The 22,040-nt window shown below is 38.6% G+C and overlaps 1 protein-coding gene across 1 annotated transcript in view; it reads left to right on the top strand.

Moving 5' to 3' along the window:
- The window catches only part of myo15ab (myosin XVAb), a 136,940-nt gene extending 122,334 nt beyond the window's left edge, over nucleotides 1–14,606 (top strand). The window contains exons 65-73 of the mRNA XM_061984205.1: nucleotides 816–910; nucleotides 977–1,054; nucleotides 1,131–1,227; nucleotides 3,662–3,822; nucleotides 3,898–4,031; nucleotides 9,684–9,817; nucleotides 12,183–12,316; nucleotides 12,391–12,531; nucleotides 12,602–14,606. Of these exons, the coding sequence (XP_061840189.1) occupies nucleotides 816–910; nucleotides 977–1,054; nucleotides 1,131–1,227; nucleotides 3,662–3,822; nucleotides 3,898–4,031; nucleotides 9,684–9,817; nucleotides 12,183–12,316; nucleotides 12,391–12,531; nucleotides 12,602–12,703 (1,076 nt within the window). The 3' untranslated portion in view covers nucleotides 12,704–14,606. The remainder of the gene's footprint in view (nucleotides 1–815; nucleotides 911–976; nucleotides 1,055–1,130; nucleotides 1,228–3,661; nucleotides 3,823–3,897; nucleotides 4,032–9,683; nucleotides 9,818–12,182; nucleotides 12,317–12,390; nucleotides 12,532–12,601) is intronic.
- The last annotated feature ends 7,434 nt before the right edge of the window (nucleotides 14,607–22,040 follow it).

Raw genomic sequence — 22,040 nt, 5'->3', positions numbered from 1 at the left:
ATGACCAAAGTTCGATGGTGAAATCAACGTCAGAACCCAACATTGATTAAACGTTGCCAAAAAGCATGTTGTTTTAATGTTGTATTTGTGTTGTAGAATATTTGTTGGGGAATTACCAAATTTCAATGGTCTAAGCAACATCAGAACCCAACACTGATTAAATGTTGTCAAAAAGCATGTTGTTTCAACGTTGTATTTACGTTGTAGAATATTGGTTAGGAAATGACCAAATGTCAATGGTCTAATCAACATCAGAACCCAACATTGATTAAACGTTGTCAAAAAGCATGTTGTTTCAACGTTGTGTTTGTGTTGTAGAATATTGGTTGGAAAATGACCAAATTTCAATGGTCAAATCTACGTCAGAACCCAACATTGATTAAAAGTCGTCAAAAAGCATGTTGGTTCAACGTTGTATTAGTGTTGTAGAATATTAATTGGGGAATTACCAAAATTCAATGGTCAAATCAACGTCACAACCTGACATTGAATAAACGTTGTCAAAAAGCATGTTGTTTCAATGCTATGTTTGAGTTACTCAACATCAGGACCTAATTCAACAAGTTCTCAACGTTGTTTCAATGTCTTGTGCCTGCTGGGTATATCCAAGCTCAAAAATGTTCTGACCAAACAGAAGGTAGGTGCACGTACGTCACATACCAATAAAAAAAAGTAAGACACCAAATGCTTGTTAATGTTATAAAAGTCAATAAATGGGAGGGGACTAAGTATTTCATAACAACATTGTTGTCATTATTTCATAGCCATAGACTTTATTCCAGTTGCCATCATGGTCATGTGATCCTGTCTTGTAGGTATCGCCAAAGCGTGTGAGCAGAACCTGAAGAAGACGTTCCAACATGGCGGCCGCACTGTTCCACCCAACAACATGGAGCTCAAAGCTATGCTGGTGAGTTTAGTTTAGTTTATTTCGCCTTCGTTAAAAATTAACTACAGTACCTGTGCACTTCCTCAGTCGGGGAGAAGCTCCAAGCGTCAGCTCTTCCTCTTCCCGGGAGGCATTGAACGCCACGTGAAAATCAAAACGTGCACCGTAAGTGGCGAGTCACTTCCTCCTGGCGGTGAGGGGAGGGAAGCAGCCAGTTGATGTTTTTGTTGTTTTTGTCAAGGTCTCCCTGGAGGTGATCGAGGAACTGTGTTACGAGATGGCCTTACACAGACTGGAGGCCATCGAGGAATACGCCATATTTTTAGTCACCGGCAGAGGTGCGTTTAAAGGCCATTCGCTACATCGGTGAGGCCAGTTTTGTCAGGAAAGGCTCAAAATTAGAGATGTCCGATAATGGCTTTTTTTCCGATATCCGATATTGCCCAACTCTTAATTACCGATTCCGATATCAACCGATACCGATATATACAGTCGTGGAATTAACACATTATTATGCCTAATTTTGTTGTGATGCCCCGCTGGATGCATTAAACAATATAACAAGGTTTTCCAAAATAAATCAACTCAAGTTATGAAAAAAAAAATGCCAACATGGCACTGCCATATTTATTATTGAAGTCACAAAGTGCATAATTTTTTTTAACATGCCTTAAAACAGCAGCTTGGAATTTGGGACATGCTCTCCCTGAGAGAGCATGAGGAGGTTGAGGTGGGCGGGGTTGGGGGGGCAGGGGTTTAGGTGGGCGGGGTGTAGGGAGTAGCGGGGGGTGTATATTGTAGCGTCCCGGAAGAGTTAGTGCTGCAAGGGATTCTGGGTATTTGTTCTGTTGTGTTTATGTTGTGTTACGGTGCGGATGTTCTCCCGAAATGTGTTTGTCATTCTTGTTTGGTGTGGGTTCACAGTGTGGCGCATATTTGTAACAGTGTTAAAGTTGTTTATACGGCCACCCTCAGTGTGAACAAGTATGCTTTGCATTCACTTGTGTGTGTGAAAAGCTGTAGATATTATGTGACTGGGCCGGCACGCAAAGGCAGTGCTTTTAAGGTTTATTGGCGCTCTGTACTTCTCCCTACGTCCGTGTACCACTCCGTACATCAGTGTTTTATAAAGTCAGAAATTTTACTTTTTGAAACCGATACCGATAATTTTGGATATTACATTTTAAAGCATTTATCGGCCGATAATATCGGCAGTCCGATATTATCGGCCGATAATATCTGTAGTCCGATATTATCGGACATCTCTACTCAAAATGTCTTCGGCAAGGGATGTCCAAAGTGCGGCCCGGGCGCCATTTGTAGACCAAACCTCATTGTTTATATATAAGCAACCCTTAGGGAGACTTGGGACCTTTTGTGGGTCTTTTTATCGCCTTTGACGATGAAATCATGCAACAAAATGTTAATTTTTAAGGTCAGTGGGATGAAATATAGCCACAGGAGTTGTAAAAGAATTAATCTAAAAAAAATTGTGATGTCCATTCTTTGCTGAGTGTCAGGTTCAAACACTGATGACGTCTATTAAACAGATAAGAAGCAAGGAATTAAACAGAGACTGGATTCAATTTGGCTCAACGAGGAGAAACGTCTGGGCTGTACTCTTTGTACAGTCTTCCACCACGCTCTGGCAAGAGAATTCTACGTCACCTCTTTTATTTGGACTTTCCCTGATTACATAGCAACAGCTGTTTCTAAGGGGAGAGGGGGTCGTAAACAGCCGTCGCTCTTGGTCACAAAATAGTTCAAAGAAAAGATGCCTGGAGCTTTGGTCAGGCCCTGCTTCCTGTCCCAATTGTAGATCTCGGGTCAAGACAAGACCTTCCTGTGGATTACAATAGATCAAAAAAACCGACACCTTCCTGTCGCTTCCCATCCTACACAGTGGAGTTTTACAAGCCTTTTAATTAGTAATATCAAAGACAGCTTTTGTCTGCTCGCCGGGAACTCATTAAAACACAAAGTTTTGTGATAACTTAGATATAATTATTCTGACACTAGACATACGTAATACTTTATTGAACAATATTGCAGTGTAAAACAGCACGTTTGTCAAAATAAACAAGTATCATCCATAGTTGCCTAATATTTACACATACAAAGTCTCCAAGGCCTACTAGTAACGAACGTGTCCGCACCATCCAATTGACTGCACCATGAGCTAAGTATTGGGGCGGCATGGCGTAGTGGGTAGAGCAACCGTGCCAGAAACCTGAGGGTTGCAGGTTCGCTCCCCGCCTCTTACCATCCAAAAAATCGCTGCCGTTGTGTCCTTGGGCGGGACACTTCACCCTTTGCCCCCGGTGCCGCTCACACCGGTGAATTGAATGATAGGTGGTGGTCGGAGGGGCCGTCGGCGCAAATTGCAGCCACGCTTCCGTCAGTCTACCCCAGGGCAGCTGTGGCTATGAAAGTAGCTTACCACCACCAGGTGTGAATGATTGATGGGTTCTACATGTAAAGCGACTTTGGGTACTTAGAAAAGCGCTATATAAATCCCAGTTATTATTATTATTATTATTATTATTATTATTGTAGCCATTAGGTATCACCAGAAAAAACAATTACCATATCCACTTCAACTTAAAGACAGCCTAAGTCCATTCCAAACAGTTAATGTTAAATAGGTTTGTGTTTTTCATACCTACTACTGTTTTCCACACTACAAAAGAATAACAGTATGTATGATTCCCGCTGATATCGTATCGGATCAATATCACCGAAGGCTCCAATATCGGTCCACTGTGTGTCCAGGTCAGAACGTGCGCCCGCTCAACAAACACGAGTACATCCTGGATGTCGCCTCAGAGGCCGAGGTCGTGGACAACAACTACAGCTTCTGGTTCCGACGGGTGGTCTGGACACAGCCTCTCAAGTTCGACAGCGAGCTCTACGTGGCCATGCACTACAATCAGGTGGCGCCTCGCCGGCTCGCTTGTCAGAAAACTTCCATGGGAAAACCTCGTCTCTTCTCTTCTGTGCGGTTTCAGATCCTGCCGGACTACCGCAAAGGTCTCCTGAACGTTCTCCCGCCCGGAGCGGTGAGCGACCAACAGTTGCATCAGGTCTCCAAGCTGGCCGCCTTGCAGCACCGAGCCAAAGACCTGCTCTTCATCCCCAGCATGTAAGGAAAACGTTGCAGATACAGTGGAACCTCGATTTAGGAACTTCATTGGTTCTAGAACTGGGTTCGTTAGTTCGAAAAAGTTTTTATAGCGAAGCAAATTTCTCCATAAGAAACAATGTAAATATGAATAATGGGTTCCAGCCTTGACAAAAGTCCATATTTTAGTGAAGGTTTGTACACTTTGAACACAATATAAAGTACTGTATTCAAAACAACACAAGCAGAAGTCCCTTTGGTGCCCTCACAAACGATCAGAAATCACCAAAATCCCTAACTTTAACTGGCATATTGGTTTTGATTGATTGATTGAAACTTTTATTAGTAGATGGCACAGTACAGTACATATTCCGTACAATTGACCACTAAATGGTAACACCCGAATAAGTTTATCAACTTGTTTAAGTCGGAGTCCACGTTAATCAATTCATGGTCAAATAATAAACGTTTCATGAAGTAAAATCCACCCACATTAACATCGGCAATGAACTGTGGAGAAAGTCTGCTCTGGCATCGTTTTCCAAAAAAGTCTGGTCTCATCACAATTAAAACTTGTTGTGGTGCACTGCATAACACAGCTGAGAAAATCCAAGAAAAAAAAGACTGGATTGTAAGGGAAAAAATACTAAAAACCAGTACATTTATCTGTCCATGGAACTCGTTAATTTCACTTGATAAGGCATCTTAAATCCAAATTTGTTTATGTAGAAATGAGCAGGACTTTTAAACTAGAAATAAATATTTTATTCTGAAAACAAGGATTCTTCAACTTGCAATTCTTTAATTCCTTGAGATGAATCTTTAAACAAGCTTTTCGATGTGTGGAAAACCAAAATAAAATTACAAAATCTAATTGTTAATGCTAAAGTTAACATTATGATTTAAAAGTCAATGACTGAAAACAGGTGAATAGCTCTTAAATAGGGACATTTCTTTAAAAAAAAAAAAAAGGGGGAACCAGACCAAGAAGTGATTTATATATACAAACCATCCATAGAGAAAATCTGCGGACTGACAGAGATGAACAACAGTGGTACTGTTTTTCCATTTACCGTAAAATGTTGTAAATAATTTAAAAAAAACACTATATTACAGTCTACTTAAAACAATTGATATAATTAGTAATGAAATCCAGAAGCAAATTCATATATTATTCTCTGTTAGAAGCGGTCCTCTGATGGCAGCCATAACTGCCATGTGGCCCTCAATGAAAACGAGTTTGACATCCCTGATCAACAATATAAATTAAAAAAAATATATATAAATATATATATAAATATATATGTCAGGTTCAAACACTGATGACATATATTAAACAAGACAAGAAGCAAGGAATTAAACAGAGACAGAATTAAATTTGGCTCAATTGAGGAGAGACGTCTGGGCTTGTACTCTTGTACAGTCTCCATCACGCTCTGGCGAAAGATTGTACGCCGCCTCTCTTATTTGCACTTTCCCTGATTACATGGCAACAGCTGTTTCTAAGGGACGGGGGTCGTAAACATCCATCGCCTTTGATTACAACAGTTCAAATAAAAGGTCGTAAAACAGTTCAAAGAAGCGGTGCCTGGAGGGGAGTCAGGCCCTGCTTCCTCTTCGCTTTGTAGTTCTCGGGTCAAGACAATATATTTCTGTTGATTGCAATACATGAAAGAAACAGAACACCATGTTGCTTCCCATCCTACACAGTTGAGTTTTACAAGCCTTCTGATTGGTCGGTTCAAAGACAGCTTTTGTCTTCCTCGCCGGGAACTCATTGCAACACAAAGTTTTGTGATAACGTAGATACAATTATTCTGACAATATATTTTATATATATATATATATATATATATATATATATATATATATATATATATATATATATATATATATATATATATATATATATATATATATATATAAATTAAAAAAATGTTTATTTGTTTGTATTATAGAGTAGAAATAGTTACAAATAAGAATCGTAATTAATTCGAAAATCCTTTTTTTTTGACACCCCTAATAAGGAGAAAAATGAGGAGGACCCAGCAAACTGGACACATTGGGTTCTAACGGACACATAATCAATGTACTCTTCGCCAAATAGCCTTTTTTTTTTCATTCCACAGCAAAACCCTCTTTCTTTCCACGCTGGCTTGTTGAAATTCTTGGGACTTGTATTGAGTTGGCGAAATGGACATAATTTGTCAAAAGGCGAAAAAAAGGCACACACCCTGTAGCTCTGAGAAGTGACTCCTAGTGTACTGGGACGCTGCGCCCTGCTTTTTGCCTGCAGGCATGACACAAAGGGAATGTATGAAGCGTTCGTACACAGAGACATGGTTCACACACGCAGAGGCATGTTTGGCTTGTAATCGAAAAGTTTGTGAACAGAAGTGTTCGTAAAAATAATATATTAATATATAAATTATTTTTAATTATTTTTAGAGTGGGGGACTTTTGGATCGACAAGACCTTTAGTCTGATTTTTTTAAACTGTCATCGTTAACCCTGTAAGACCCAAATATAGAAAAACCTAAAAAAAAATATTTTACCTTTCAGATTTTGTTGTAGGAGGCATTTAATGCAGAAATTGAAGAGTTAAAAAAAAATGTTTATGTATGTTTTTAGAGAAATGTTGTAATATTGCAACATTGGGCTTTGATGGGAGCAGAATTTCTGTATTTGTACTCACGTTGTCTGAACAACTAAGGGTTCATTTGCAGGGTTGATTGCTTACTTAGCCCCATAACGGTATATACCATTAATAATAATCACACATTAGTTTTATTTTTCATTTATTACATCCATCCATCCATCCATCCATTTTCTACCGCTTATTCCCTTTGGGGTTGCGGGGGGCGCTGGAGCCTATCTCAGCTACAATCGGGCGGAAGGCGGGGTACACCCCGGACAAGTCGCCACCTCATCGCATTTATTACAAATATAAAAAATATGAAACAAGATAAAACTCTTAACGCTTTTTTCCCCTCTTTTTTACTTTTCATGACATTGGTCATGAAGACTTTCATTGGTTGTGAAAGTCCTAAAAACAGTCCCTGTCGTCTGTAAAACGTCTGTAGAATGTATACTATCCATGTATAGAGAAAATACTTCAGGCAGTGATGTAGTGGAGGGAATACAACCTGTTTGAGCCCACTGTAACAAGCCAGCTATTTGACTACCACATTCACCTAGCTGAGATAGGCTCCAGCGCCCCCCGCGACCCCAAAGGGAATAAGCGGTAGAAAATGGATGGATGGATTCACCCAGTGTTGTATAATTGCAACAATTATATAACAAGCTCTAAATGAAATTTGATGCATCTGTTCCACAATAACTACATATGTACATGCTCTAAACATTGTAAAAACAACCCAAAAAAATATAAAAGACATTTTAATTACTTGAATCTGATGAATCCAGTCCAATGAAACAAATAGATTTTGTTCGAAGGAAACCTTAAGAGGGTGTGTGAGTTCATGGCCAGAAGGCGTGACTTATAAACAAATGTACGATCCAATAGCCTTGTGAGACTGAACAATAGGATCCAATGACTATGTAAATGTGGTAAAAAAAAAATATATATATATATATATAACAGATTGTCTTTCAGGATGGTTAAAGGTAACAGTGTAATTTTACAAAAAGGGGTATTAAAGGGTTAAAAAAAATGAACCAAAAGTAACGTTATGAATTATTTACCAATTTAGGGCTTCAATTACTTCACATCAAATATTCAGTTTTGAAAAAGTACTCTGGGAAAATGTTGTATATTATTTGTTTTTGCTATTTAAAAAAAAAAAGGAGTTTTTGGAAACAAGGGTATAAAATATAAAAAGACTAACAATTTTTGGCAATGGATCGATCAAAAGTTGAACCGTGGATATTTAAGCGTTGAAACTGTGTAAAAAATATATTAATACGGTACATGACCTATTTTTAAGACTTTTATGAGTGGTGGCCTTTAGTCCGATTTTTTTTTTCATTGTTCAGAAAATAATAATGAATCAAAATCAATGTTGCTATGAAATATTAAAGGCTACGATTACTCATACTTGCCAACCTTGAGACCTCCGATTTCGGGAGGTGGGGGGTGGGGGTGACGGGGGTCGGGGGTGGGGCGGGGGGCGTGGTTGGGGGCGTGGTTAAGAGGGGAGGAGTATATTTACAGCTAGAATTCCCCAAGTCAAGTATTTCATATATATATATATTTATATATATATATATATATATATATATATATATATATATATATATATATATATATATATATATATATATATACATATATATATACATATGTCTTAATAAGGTTATCCAAAAAATAGTGCTCGATACCGTAGTAGAGCGCAATATATGTATGTGTGGGGAAAAAAAATCACAAGACTATTTCATCTCTACAGGCCTGTTTCATGAGGGGGGGTACCCTCAATCATCAGGAGATTTTTTTTTTTTTTTTTTTATATATACATATATATATATATGGGCTTCACGGTGGCAGAGGGGTTAGTGCATCTGCCTCACAATACGAAGGTCCTGAGTAGTCTTGGGTTCAATCCCGGGCTCGGGATCTTTCTGTGTGGAGTTTGCATGTCCTCCCCGTGACTGCGTGGGTTCCCTCCGGGTACTCCGGCTTCCTCCCACTTCCAAAGACATGCACCTTAAGAGTATCACAACATTGCTGTTTACGGCAGACAAACTGCTTTACAGTAGACGAAAACGTGACTGCTGTTGTTGTGTGTTGTTGCCGTGCTGGGAGGACGTTAATGAAACTGCCTAACAATAAACCTGGACGGGGCGTGGCCTCCAGCTCCACCTGAATTTCGGGAGAAAATTTGTCCCGGGAGGTTTTCGGGAGAGGCGCTGAATTTCGGGAGTTTCCCGGAAAATCCGGGAGGTTTGGCAAGTATGACGATTACTTCACATCAAATATTCCATTTTAAAAAATGTTTTGGGGAACATGTTGCATACTATGTGGTTTGGCCATAAAAAAAACAGACATTTCTTCATTTAAACAAAATTCAACTACATGTCAACGGATAGATCTGAAGTTAACTTATTGATATTTAAGCATTGAATGTAAAAAATAAAATTGATAAATAACTTACTTTTTGGGGTCCTTTTTACATTCACCCAAATTAATAGGAGCCTTAATGGTTACAATAAATGTGTACAGAGGTGTTCATAAAACGAGGTTCCGCTTGTGTTTTGTGGCAAAATGGAGTGATTCAAACTGAAAATGAATGTCTTCACTTTTTGCTATGAATGAACGTGTTGAATAAGTTGATTGGCAACACTAAATTGGCCCTAGTGTGTGAATGTGAGTGTGAATGTTGTCTGTCTATCTGTGTTGGCCCTGTGATGAGGTGGCGACTTGTCCAGGGTGTACCCCGCCTTCCGCCCGATTGTAGCTGAGATAGGCTCCAGCGACCCCCCGCAACCCCAAAATGGACAAGCGGTAGAAAATGGATGGATGGATGGATGGATGAACGTGTGGAAGTCTTAAGAGTGGAACTTCCAGTATAAATGTGAATGCAGATCCAGGATCAGTAGCAGTGCGTGTAGTTGTGCTCTCCCTCTCTCTGTCTCGTAAAAGTGTCAGCAGAGCGGCTCAGCTCGCGGCCCGCTGGAGAAAGCGTGGATGTAAGCGTGTGATCTCTCCTCCTCCAGACACGAGCTGTCGGAGTACATCCCCGCGCCTCTCTTCAAAAAGCAGCCGCCCCAGCAGTGGGTTGCCATGGCGACGCAGCACATGCAGCAAGTGCAGACCTTGAGTCCACACCAGGCCCGCGCACAGTTTATGGGTGAGATCAATGTGGCTCGTCGTATGTTATAGTATTTTTTTATGATACTATAAAAGAGGTACCACAATAGTGTACTGTTGCTAAATCGAGCTTTGATTGTTTTTAAGTAAGCCCTGCAAGTGTGTTTGTAGCTTTAATGCTAATGAGATGTTTGTTTCCAAGAAGTGCTATAGTGTACTTAATCACCTTTTTGACATATGTACTATAACCCTCACACTTATCCAACAAAAGACTAGATTCAGCAGAGACAGAACAGACTTTTTAAATGTTGCCATAAAAAATATATATTTTATCATCGAAAACAATAATTTTTTATTAAAACACGCAAAAGTACCAAAAATCAGTACCGCTGAGTACCGGTTTCGATTCCCAAGTACCAGGTTTAGAAATGTGATTGGTAGTACCCATCCCTACTCAGAGGAATAGGAGAGAGATGTTTTAATGGTGCTTTCAAGGACCGCTGAACAAAATAGGACGCCACCACACTCGCCAGAAATAATAAATCATTTATAATTTATTAATATCATTTGATTTATTAATAATTGATTTAAAAACAACAATTTAATGTGCACTTTTCATTGAAATAAGTCTTTAAGTGCTACAGTGCAAACCAATATTTAAAACAATAAAGGCTTAGCCAATAAAACAGATACAATACTAAGACTAAAACACTATCAGTGACGCATAAGACAGTGTTTTTCAACCTTTTTTGAGCCAAGGCACATTTTTTGCATTGAAAAAAATGCGGAGGCACACCACCAGCAGAAATCATTAAAAAAACGAAACTCAGTTGACAATAAAAAGTCGTTGTCGCAATTGTTGGATATGACTTTAAAGCATAACCAAGCATGCATCACTATAGCTCTTGTCTCAAAGTAGGTGTACTGTCATGACCTGTCACATCACCCCCTGACTTATTTTGAGGTTTTTTTGCTGTTTTCCTGTGTGTAGTGTTTTAGTTCTTGTCTTGCGCTCCTATTTTGGTGGCTTTTTCTCTTTTTTTGGTATTTTCCTGTAGCAGTTTCATGTCTTCCTTTGAGCGATATTTCCCGCATCTACTTTGTTTTAGCAATCAAGAATATTTCAGTTGTTTTTATCCTTCTTTGTGGGGATATTGTTGATTGTCATGTCATGTTCGGATGTACATTGTGGACGCCGTCTTTGCTCCACAGTAAGTCTTTGCTGTCGTCCAGCATTCTGTTTTTGTTTACTTTGTAGCCAGTTCAGTTTTAGTTTTGTTCTGCATAGTCTTCCCTAAGCTTCAATGCCTTTTCTTAGGGGCACTCACCTTTTGTTTATTTGTGGTTTAAGCATTAGATACAATTTTACCTGCACGCTGCCTCCCGCTGTTTCCGACATCTGCAAAGCAATTAGCTACCTGCTGCCACCTACTGATATGGAAGAGTATTACACGGTTACTCTGCCGAGCTCTAGACAGCACCGACACTCAACAACAACACATCATTTGCAGACTATAATTACTGGTTTGCAAAAAATATTTTTAACCCAAATAGGTGAAATTAGACAATCTCCCACGGCACACCAGACTGTATCTCACGGCACACTACCGCGGCACAGTGGTTGAAAAACACTGGCATAAGAAACGCAAAACTTACAAAATGGTATATTTATTTATTTTTTAAACAAATTGGTCAAAGGATTTCAGTGTGTGTGCTTTTTGAGCACATTCAACAATACCGCAATAATAAATAATGATGACCGTGATTTGAAACTTTTCAACTTCATACAATAACGTAACGTGAAGGAGAGGGACAGGAGATCACAAACGTTAGCGACACTAGCCTTGTTATGCTAACATAACATTTTAAAAACTAATTTTACCAACTTGTTGGCTTTCTGATTATGAGTAATTCTGGTAAATGACCTGTGAATATACATTTAAAATTAGCACAGCATTTACTTATATGACACAATCCAAACAACCTTCCCTAGTCATGGTGCAAAAAAAAAAAAAAAAAAAAAAATGCAACTAACATAAAGGTCAACAAACATGGTCACACATGTCACTAAACATTGTGGATATTATGAAAAAAAACGTCCAAACGTCATTAAAAAATCTAAATTACACATATTTACTGTAAATCAATTAGAGTGCATGATGGGAAAAATGTCAAACAATTTCTCCACACTTATTTTCTCTGCTCGATATTTCTGGTTGATTACAAAACGGAAGTAAACAAGGTAGGAGTCCAACTTTCACATACTCTTAATATCCATTTATGTTAACTATATTTTTTTACCAACTATACACAGGTGAGAACATCATTGGGAACGCATTGGCCCTAGGTTCGATTCCCCCCAAACTGTTCACTTTATTGACGTGTTCCCAATTGGATGTGTGTAGGTCTGGTCAGCGCCTTCCCCATGTTCGGCTCGTCGTTCTTCTACACCCACAGCAGCAGCTCCACCTCCTTCTACGCCCCCTGCATCGTCGCTGTCAATCAAAACGGCCTCCACTTCCTGCACAGGAGCACCCACGTGAGGCCGCACTCGCACTACACTGCGTCCGTTGAACTTGTACGTAGCTGAAACGGCGTCGCCCCGTGTCACAGGAAGCGATGGCGGCGGTCCCCCTGGTGGAGGTGCAGGCCAGCCGCACCCAGAGGCCCTCGGCCGGGGCCAGCTACCCGTATGTCGACCTCGCCCTGGGCGACATGGACGCGCAGCGGCTCGTTCAGCTGCAGCTGGAGCAGGTAGCGTCCAGGAGGGGACGTGGTCGGGATTTGCACGTGACATTTTTAATCCGTCGGCGTTTGTCCGCAGGGCCTGGAGCTGTGTCGAGTGATCGCCATGCAGGTGGAAAACATGATGCTGCTGCGCGAGAAGAGGCTCACTCTGCCGCCCAGCGAGATCACCATGCTGTAGAGCAGGGCTGTACAAAGTGCGGCACATTTTTTTAAAAAATTCTTAGCATTCTAATTAGCATCTTTTTTTGCTAGTTTTGCACATAGACATCTTATAAGTAGACGCAGCATGGAGCGCTACTGCCTACTGGCGCAGACGAGACGCGGGGCCGCCATCTTGGAGTGGTGATCCGCTCCACTCAGTGCAATTCATTTGGCAGGAGCAATGAACTGTCAGCACATTTAATTCATCTTACCTCACTCAATACCACTGATTTTCACACGTTTTTTTGTCATATGTGTAGCTATGATAAAGGACACATGTTTTATTATTCATAGTTTGCTTAACAGTAATAGAATATTCTTACATGCTATAAGTCAGGGGTGTCAAACTCAAATACAGAGTGGGCCAAAATGTAAAACTGAACAAAGCCACGGGCCAAGGTTGAACAAATTACCCTTTTAATAGGGACCCAAACAAGTTTTGCATTGAATATTGAACAAGCAAGGCTTATATAACTTTATAGTGACATGCAAAATCCAGTTTCAAATAATAATAATAATAATTTGAAATTATCAATGGCATATCAAATACAATTTAAATAAAAATGTAATGCCTCTTTTCTATTTGCAGCCTTCTGAGGTAAATATCAACATCAACTTTTTCCACAGGCTAATAATAAATGTGAAAATAAAATAACAATTAATAAATCAACCATTCAGGACTTTTTACTGCTCAGTTTGCAACACACTGATCTAATCTGATGTGCCCAAGCCAGATACCTGCCATCTTTTCTGGGATGCTAGTTCATTAATGTCGGGGCTCAGGTGGGCGGGGTGTGTATATTGTAGCATCCCGGAAGAGTTAGTTCTGCAAGGGGTTCTGGGTATTTGTTCTGTTGTGTTTATGTTGTGTTACGGTGCGGATGTTCTCCCGAAATGCGTTTGTCATTCTTGTTTGGTGTGGGTTCACAGTGTGGCGCATATTTGTAACAGTGTTAAAGTTGTTTATACGGCCACCCTCAGTGGGACCTGTATGGCTGTTGATCCAAGTATGTCTTGCATTCGCTTATGTGTGTGTAGAAGCCGCATATATCATGTGACAGGGGCCGGCACGCTGTTTGTATGGAGGAAAAGCAGACGTGACGACAGGTTGTAGAGGACGCTAAAGGCAGTGCCTTTAAGGCCCGCCCCCAATATTGTTGGTTGGGTGAAAATCGGGACAAATTCGGGAGAATGGTTGCCCCGGGAGACTTTCGAGAGGGGCACTGAAAATCGGGAGGGTTGGCAAGTATGAGTATTAGCAGTGTTACAGCGGCAGCGCCGCTTTATAATGCCGGCGGGCCAGCTCTAATGTTAATTTGATATTGCCTCAAGGGCCAAATGAAATTACACTGCAGGCCAGAGTTTGACACCCATGCTATAAGTGATCAGACGTCCGAGATCAAACTGGGAATATAATCCCAGAGAAGGGGGAAAAAAACGGTCAGCTATTTTTAAGTTGAAGAAACAATATGATTAGGTTATATATACATGCGTATATCCTACATAAACAATGTATGACTACATTAGATATCTATATATCATATAGACTGTATCTCTCTTGCTGCAGCAGCAGAGAGTTTATTATGTCTTGACACTTTGTATTGATATTTTGTAGGGATGTCCGATAATGGCTTTTTTTGCCGATATCCGATATTCCGATATTGTCCAACTCTTAATTACCGATACCGATATCAACCGATACCGATGTATACAGTCGTGGAATCAACACATTATCATGCCTAATTTGGATAACCAGGTATGGTGAAGATAAGGTCCTTTTTTTAAAAATAATTAAAATAAGATAAATTAAAAACATTTTCTTGAATAAAAAAGAAAGAAAGTAAAACAATATAAAAACAGTTACATAGAAACTAGTAATGAATGAAAATGAGTAAAATTAACTGTTAAAGGTTAGTACTATTAGTGGACCAGCAGCATGCACAATCATGTGTGCTTACGGACTGTATTGATATATATTGATATATATATCAATACAGTCCGTAGGAACCAGAATATTAATAACAGAAAGAAACAACCCTTTTGTGTGAATGAGTGTAAATGGGGGAGGAAGGTTTTTTGGGTTGATGCACTAATTGTAAGTGTAACTTGTGTTTTTTATGTTGATTTAATAAAAAAATAAATACCGATAATAATTTTAAAAAACGATACCGATAATTTCCGATATTACATTTTAAAGCATATTATCGGACATCTCTAATATTTTGTATTACATTCTTCCCTTAAATGATCATGTTTACAGTGATTGTTTTATATGTATTTATATGTACCCTTACCCCCTACACAATCTGGACTGTGGTCCTAACTTTCACCCCTGTTGGCTTTTACAATCTTTATCTTCATCATTTATTTCAACTTTATGTTATTCAAGTATGACATTTTTAAATGTAATTAATTTCATTGACAAGCAATTCTATTATGGTCATACTCTTGTTTGCTCGCGGCTACGATTTCAGTACTGTTGAAGGTCTTTGCTCCTTCTCAACTCTGTGGTAATATTCTTTTCACAAAATACAACCAATAGTACGTTAATGTTAAATCTTACTTGTGAAAAGTAAGATTTGTTTTCTACTTGTCAACTGTCAGTTTAGGCCTCATCACCACTTCAAGATGGCAGCCCAATTTCTCGCGTCACAGCAGCCAATGCTGCGTCTACTTATAAGATGTCTATGGTTTTGCATATATACAGTACACCTTTTTACGTCAAACGTATACTTGACGAATGCTAACGTTATTATGCTAGATTTTTCCGCTAATTTTGTAGGTGTACACCCGAGTCAGGTTTTGGTACTTGATCCATGCTAAGCATATTAACTAATTTTTCAGATGTGCACCACAGAGTAATATATTTTGGTGCTTGATGCATGTTATAGTTAGCATTTTAGCATGCTAGCTTTTTGAGCTAATTTAACAGGCATACACTTCAGTGTCATATATTTTGGTATTTCACTAATGCTAACTGTAACCATGCTACTGTTAGCATGTTAGCATATTACTGTTAGCATTATAAATGTTTTGCTAATTTTGCAGATATCCACCTTTTTACGTCAAATATACTGTATACTTGACAAAGGCTGCCTGTTAGCATGCTAACGTTTGAATGCTAGCTTTTTTTTGCTAATTTTGTAGGTGTACACCTGAGTCATACTTTGGTACTTGATGCATGCTAAGCATTTTAACAAATTTTTCATATGTGCACCTCAGAGTAATATATTTTTGGTGCTTGACGCATGTTACCGTTAGCATTTTAGCATGCTAACGTTTGCGTGCGAGCTTTTTAAGCTAATTTAACAGGCATACACCTCAATGTCATATAATTTTGTATTTCACTAATGCTAACTGTAAGCATGCTATTGTTAGCATGTTAGCATATTACTTTTAGCATTATAGTTGTTTTGCTAATTTTGCAGATATACATATTTTTACGTCAAATATACTGTATACTTGACAAAGGCTATACCTGTTAGCATGCTAACATTTGAATGCTAGCTATTTTCGCTAATTTTGTAGGTATACACCTGAGTCCTATTTTGGTACTTGATGCATGTTAACAAATTTTTCAGATGTGCACCTCAGAGTAACATATTTTGGTACTTGACACATGTTACAGTTAGCATTTTAGCATGCTAACATTAGCATGCTATCTTTTTAAGCTAATTTAACAGGCATGCACCTCAGCGCCATATAATTTTGGTATTTCACTAACACTAACTGTAAGCATGCTGTTGTTAGCATGTTAGCATATTACTGTTAGCGTGCTAGCTTTTTTTACCTCACATTGTACCTTTTTTTTTAAGGTGAAAACTACCAAAATGCCCCCGCATCCTTTCATTTGTCAGCCTATTGCCCTCACATGGTAAAATTTTGAGCACTCCGGCTGTAGGCGCTGTGGTGACACGCACAAGTAATGCAAATTACCGCCACCCACAGGACAGGAGTGGAAACACGTCATTATTGTTTCCATCAAATGAGTCAGGGATGGTATGACAAGTTAAGGAAATTAACTTTTTTCCATGCTAAAGAGGGTCTAAATGTCACTAATGTATGTCAATGCATATTTGTTGCACTTGTATTTATATGTTTTAATGTATATATTTGGATAAATTGCAAACTAACGTACTTTTATTTGTTGATTAAACATGATGGATGTGTCATGTGTTTAGAGGCGGGTACTGAAGTGTTTTTGTATTATTATTTTTTTATTATAATTTTCTAAAGTAATTTTTGACATTGTTTTCCAACAAACGTATTAAGAACGTTGTTGTTTTATATGATAGAGTTTAATGAGAATAAATTCAGATGCCAGCACTGTTGTGAAAATGTTATTTAACGCCAAAATTGTTTGCTTATTTAGGCCCTTATCATATTATTATTCATCACTTTGAACTAGAAATGTCCGATAATGGCTTTTTTGCCGATATTCTGATATTGTCCAACTCTTAATTACCGATTCCGATATCAACCGATATATACAGTCGTGGAATTAACACGTTATTATGCCTAATTTTGTTGTGATGCCCCGCTGTATGCATTAAACAATGTAACTTTACCATGAATTGATTAACGTGGACCCCGACTTAAACAATTTGAAAAACTTATTGGGGTGTTACCATTTAGTGGTCAATTGTACGGAATATGTACTGTACTGTGCAATCTAGTTTCAATCAATCAATCAACCAAAAACAAGGTTTTCCAAAATAAGAGAACAACTTCAACTCCAGTTATGGGGAAAAAAAGTGCCAACATGGCACTGCCATATTTATTATTGAAGTCACAAAGTGCATTTTTTTTTTTTTAACATGCCTCAAAACAGCAGCTTGGAATTTGGGACATGCTCTCCCTGAGATAATCCTGATACCCACTACCATACTTGCCAACCCTCCCGAATTTTCCGGGAGACTCCCGAAATTCAGCGCCCCTCCCGAAACCCTCCCGGGACAAATATTCTCCCGAAAATCTCCCGATTTTCAGCCGGAGCCGGAGGCCACGCCCCCTCCAGCTCCATGCGGACGTGAGTGAGGACAGCCTTTTTTCATGACGGGCGGACAACAGGGTGACAAGAACTAAATCATCCAGACTAGAGATACATTTTATTGTTATGTTTATCTTACCTAAAAATACATATATTTATTAATTTAAAAAAAAAAAAATTTCACTATATTTTGCTAAAAACATCAAAATTAATTGTATTTTTATTTGTATTTTTTCTGACTCCTTATTACATCCAGCCATAGAATTATACATTAAAATAAACATATTTGAAATAATTAATTTTAAATTATCATAATAATTCATCTAAAATGACCATATTTAATTATTAAAATAATTGCTTGTTTATCAACAACTTTAGCATTTTATTCATTACATTTTGAAGCTCTCAGAAGCCAAGTTATGTTATATTCCTTAATATTTATTTATGCAAGTTTGAAGTATCAATTATCTAAACACAGTTTTGTTTGCATATTTTTAGGATGTATGTATATATATATATATATATATATATATATGTATGTATATATATATATATATGTATGTATGAAATACTTGGTGAATTCTAGCTGTCAATATACTCCTCCCCTCTTAACCACGCCCCCAACCACGCCCCCCCCCCCACCTCCCGAAATCGGAGGTCTCAAGGTTGGCAAGTATGCCCACTACAACTATGGGAAATACTATACTTTGACTTTCACAACGTGCATTTTTTTTTTTTAAACATGCCTCAAAACAACAGCTACAAAAACAATGAAGGCACACAGCTTCAGTCCAGAGTATACTAGAGCAGTGGTTCTCAAATGGGGGTACGCGTACCCCTGGGGGTACTTCAAGGTATGCCAAGGGGTACGTGAGATTTTTTTTAAATGTCTGTCAAAAAGAACTGTGAAAAGAAATGCAACAATGCGATATTCAGTGTTGACAGCTAGATTTTTTGTGGACATGTTCCATAAATATTGATGTTAAAGATTTCTTTTTTTGTGAAGAAATGTTTAGAATTAAGTTGATGAATCTCTATTACAATCCCCAAAGAGGGCACTTGAAGTTGATGATTACTTCTATGTGTAGAAATCTTTATTTATAATTGAATCACTTGTTTATTTTTCAACAAGTTTTTAGTTATTTTTATATCTTTTTTTCCAAATAGTTCAAGAAAGACCACAACAAATTAGCAATATTTTGCACCGTTATACAATTTAATAAATCAGAAACTGATGACATAGTGCTGTATTTTACTCCTTTATCTCTTTTTTTTCCAACCAAAAATGCTTTGCTCTGATTAGAGGGTACTTGAATTAAAAAAAAATGTTCACAGGGGGTACATCACTGAAAAAAGGTTGAGAACCGCTGTACTAGAGCATATACGTCTGTGTTTTACCGGATATGTACCGCTCCGTACAGCGGCTTTTTAAAAAGTCATTCATTTTACTTTTTGAAACCGATACAGATTATTTCCGATATTACATTTTAAAGCATTTATCGGCCGATGATATCGGACATCTCTACTTTGAACGCATTGTTAAATAATCAAATGTAGACACTTTTTCTTATACTTTCTGATCTCTCTCTCTGTGTCCACTACTTGCTGTACATATCCTACCAAGTCAGACCTACACTGTTTCAATGTCCATTTCTCTGATGATGCAATTGTTGATGACTGAAGTGATGATATCAACCAAACCTAACCCCCCCCCCCCCCCCCCTCCTCCATATCCCACGCCCCGGATTGTAAATAATGTAAATAATTCAATGTACATACTCTGATGATTATCTTGAGTGATGACTGTATTATGATGATAGTATATATCTGTATCATGAATCAATTTAAGTGGACCCCGACTTAAACAAGTTGAACAACTTATTGGGGTGTTACCATTTAGTGGTCAATTGTACGGAATATGTACTGTACTGTGCAATCTACTAATAAAAGTCTCAATCAATCAATCAATCAATTGAACACATAATTTAGACTTCCTTTTATTGTCATTCAACTTTGCGGTACAGATAAGAACGCAATTTCGTTGCATTAGGTCAGGGGTCGGCAACCGGAGCCCTAGTGGCTCTCTGGAGCTTTTTCAGAAATGTATGAAAAATGGAAAAAGATGAGGAGAAAAAAATCTATTTTTTGTTTTAATATGGTTTCTGTAGGAGGACAAGCATGACAGAAACCTCCCTAATTGTTATAAAGCACACTGTTTATATTAAACATGCTTCACTGATTGGAGTATTTGGCGAGCGCCGTTTTGTCCTACTAATTTTGGCGGTCCTTGAACTCACCGTAGTTTGTTTACATGTATAATAACTTTCTCCGACTTTCTAGGACGTGTTTTAAGCCACTTCTTTTTCTGTCTCATTTTGTCCACCAAACTTTTAAGGTTGTGCATGAAAGGTGAGTTTTGTTGATGTTATTGACTTGTGTGGAGTGCTAATCAGACATATTTGGTCACTGCATTACTGCAAGCTAATCGATGCTAACATGCTATTTAGGCTAGCTATATGTACATATTGCATCATAATGCCTCATTTGTAGCTATATTTGACGTCATTTAGTTTCCTTTAAGTCCTCTTAATTCAATTTATATCTCATGACACACTATCTGTATGTAATATGGCTTTTAATTTTTTGCGGCTCCAGACAGATTTTTTTTTTTGTATTTTTGGTCCAATATGGCTCTTTCAACATTTTGGGTTGCCGACCCCTGCATTAGGTCATGGTAGTGCAGGATAAACGAGCAATAAGGTGCAGATATAAATATGAAGTGTCAATTTTGATAAAGTACATAAACTGTATAAAACAGTTTGATAACAAAATCATCCATCCATCTTCTTCCGCTCATCTGAGGTCGGGTCGCGGGGACAGCAGCCTAAGCAGGGAAGCCCAGACTTCCCTCTCCCCAGCCACTTCGTCCATCTCCTCCCGGGGGATCCCGAGGCGTTCCCAGGCCAGCCGGGAGAGATAGTCTTCCCAACGTGTCCTGGGTCTTCCCACGTGCCCTAAACACCTCCCTAGGGAGGCGTTGGGGTGCCACCTCATCTGGCTCCTCCCCATGTGGAGGAGCAGCGGCTTTAGTTTGAGCTCCCCCCGGATGGCAGAGCTTCTCACCCTATCTCTAAGGGAGAGACCCACCACCCGGCGGAGGAAACTCATTTCGACCGCTCGTACCCGTGATCTTGTCCTTACGGTCATGACCCAAAGCTCATGACCATAGGTGAGGATGGGAACGTAGATCGACCGGTAAATTGAGAGCTTTGCCTTCCGGCTCAGCTCCTTCTTCACCACAACGGATCGATACAGCGTCCCTATTACTGAAGACGCCGCACCGATCCGCCTGTCGATCTCACGATCCACACTTCCCTCACTCGTGAACAAGACTCCGAGGTACTTGGACTCCTCCACTTGGGGCAAGATCTCCTCCCCAACTTGGAGATGGCACTCCACCCTTTACCGGGCGAGAACCATGGACTTGGACTTGGAGGCGCTGATTCTCATCCCAGTCGACTGCAAACCGATCCAGTGAGAGCTGAAGATCCTGGCCAGATGAAGCCATCAGGACCACATCATCTGCAAAAAGCCATACTTGCCAACCCTCCCGAATTTTCCGGGAGACTCCCGAAATTCAGCGCCTCTCCCGAAAACCTCCCGGGACAAATATTCTCCCGAAAATCTCCCAATTTTCAGCCGGAACTGGAGGCCACGCCCCCTCCAGCTCCATGCGGACCTGAGTGAGGACAGCCTTTTTTCATGACGGGAGGACAACAGGGTGTCAAGAACTAAATCATCCAGACTAGAGATAAATTGTATTATTATGTTTATTTTACCTAAAAATAAATATATTTATTAATTTAAAAAAAAATACATTTTTACTATATTTTGCTAAAAACATAAAAATTAATTGTATTTTTATTTGTATTTTTTCTGACTCCTTATTACATCCAGCCATAGAATTATACATTAAAATAAACATATTTGAAATAATTAATTTTAAATGATCATAATTCATTTAAAATGACCTTATTTAATTATTAAAATAATTGCTTGTTTATTAACAACTTTAGCATTTTATTCATTACATTTTGAAGCTCTCAGAAGCCAAGTTATGTTATATTCCTTAATATTTATTTATGCAAGTTTGAAGTATCAATTATCTAAACACAGTTTTGTTTGCATATTTTCAGGATGTAGATATATATATATATATATATATATATATATATATATATATATATATATATATATATATATATATATATATATATATATATATATATATGTATGAAATACTTGACTTGGTGAATTCTAGCTG

This window comes from Nerophis lumbriciformis, linkage group LG25 (assembly GCF_033978685.3).
Source record: "Nerophis lumbriciformis linkage group LG25, RoL_Nlum_v2.1, whole genome shotgun sequence".
Lineage (NCBI taxonomy): Eukaryota > Metazoa > Chordata > Actinopteri > Syngnathiformes > Syngnathidae > Nerophis > Nerophis lumbriciformis.
This window is presented reverse-complemented; position numbering and strand designations above follow the sequence as displayed.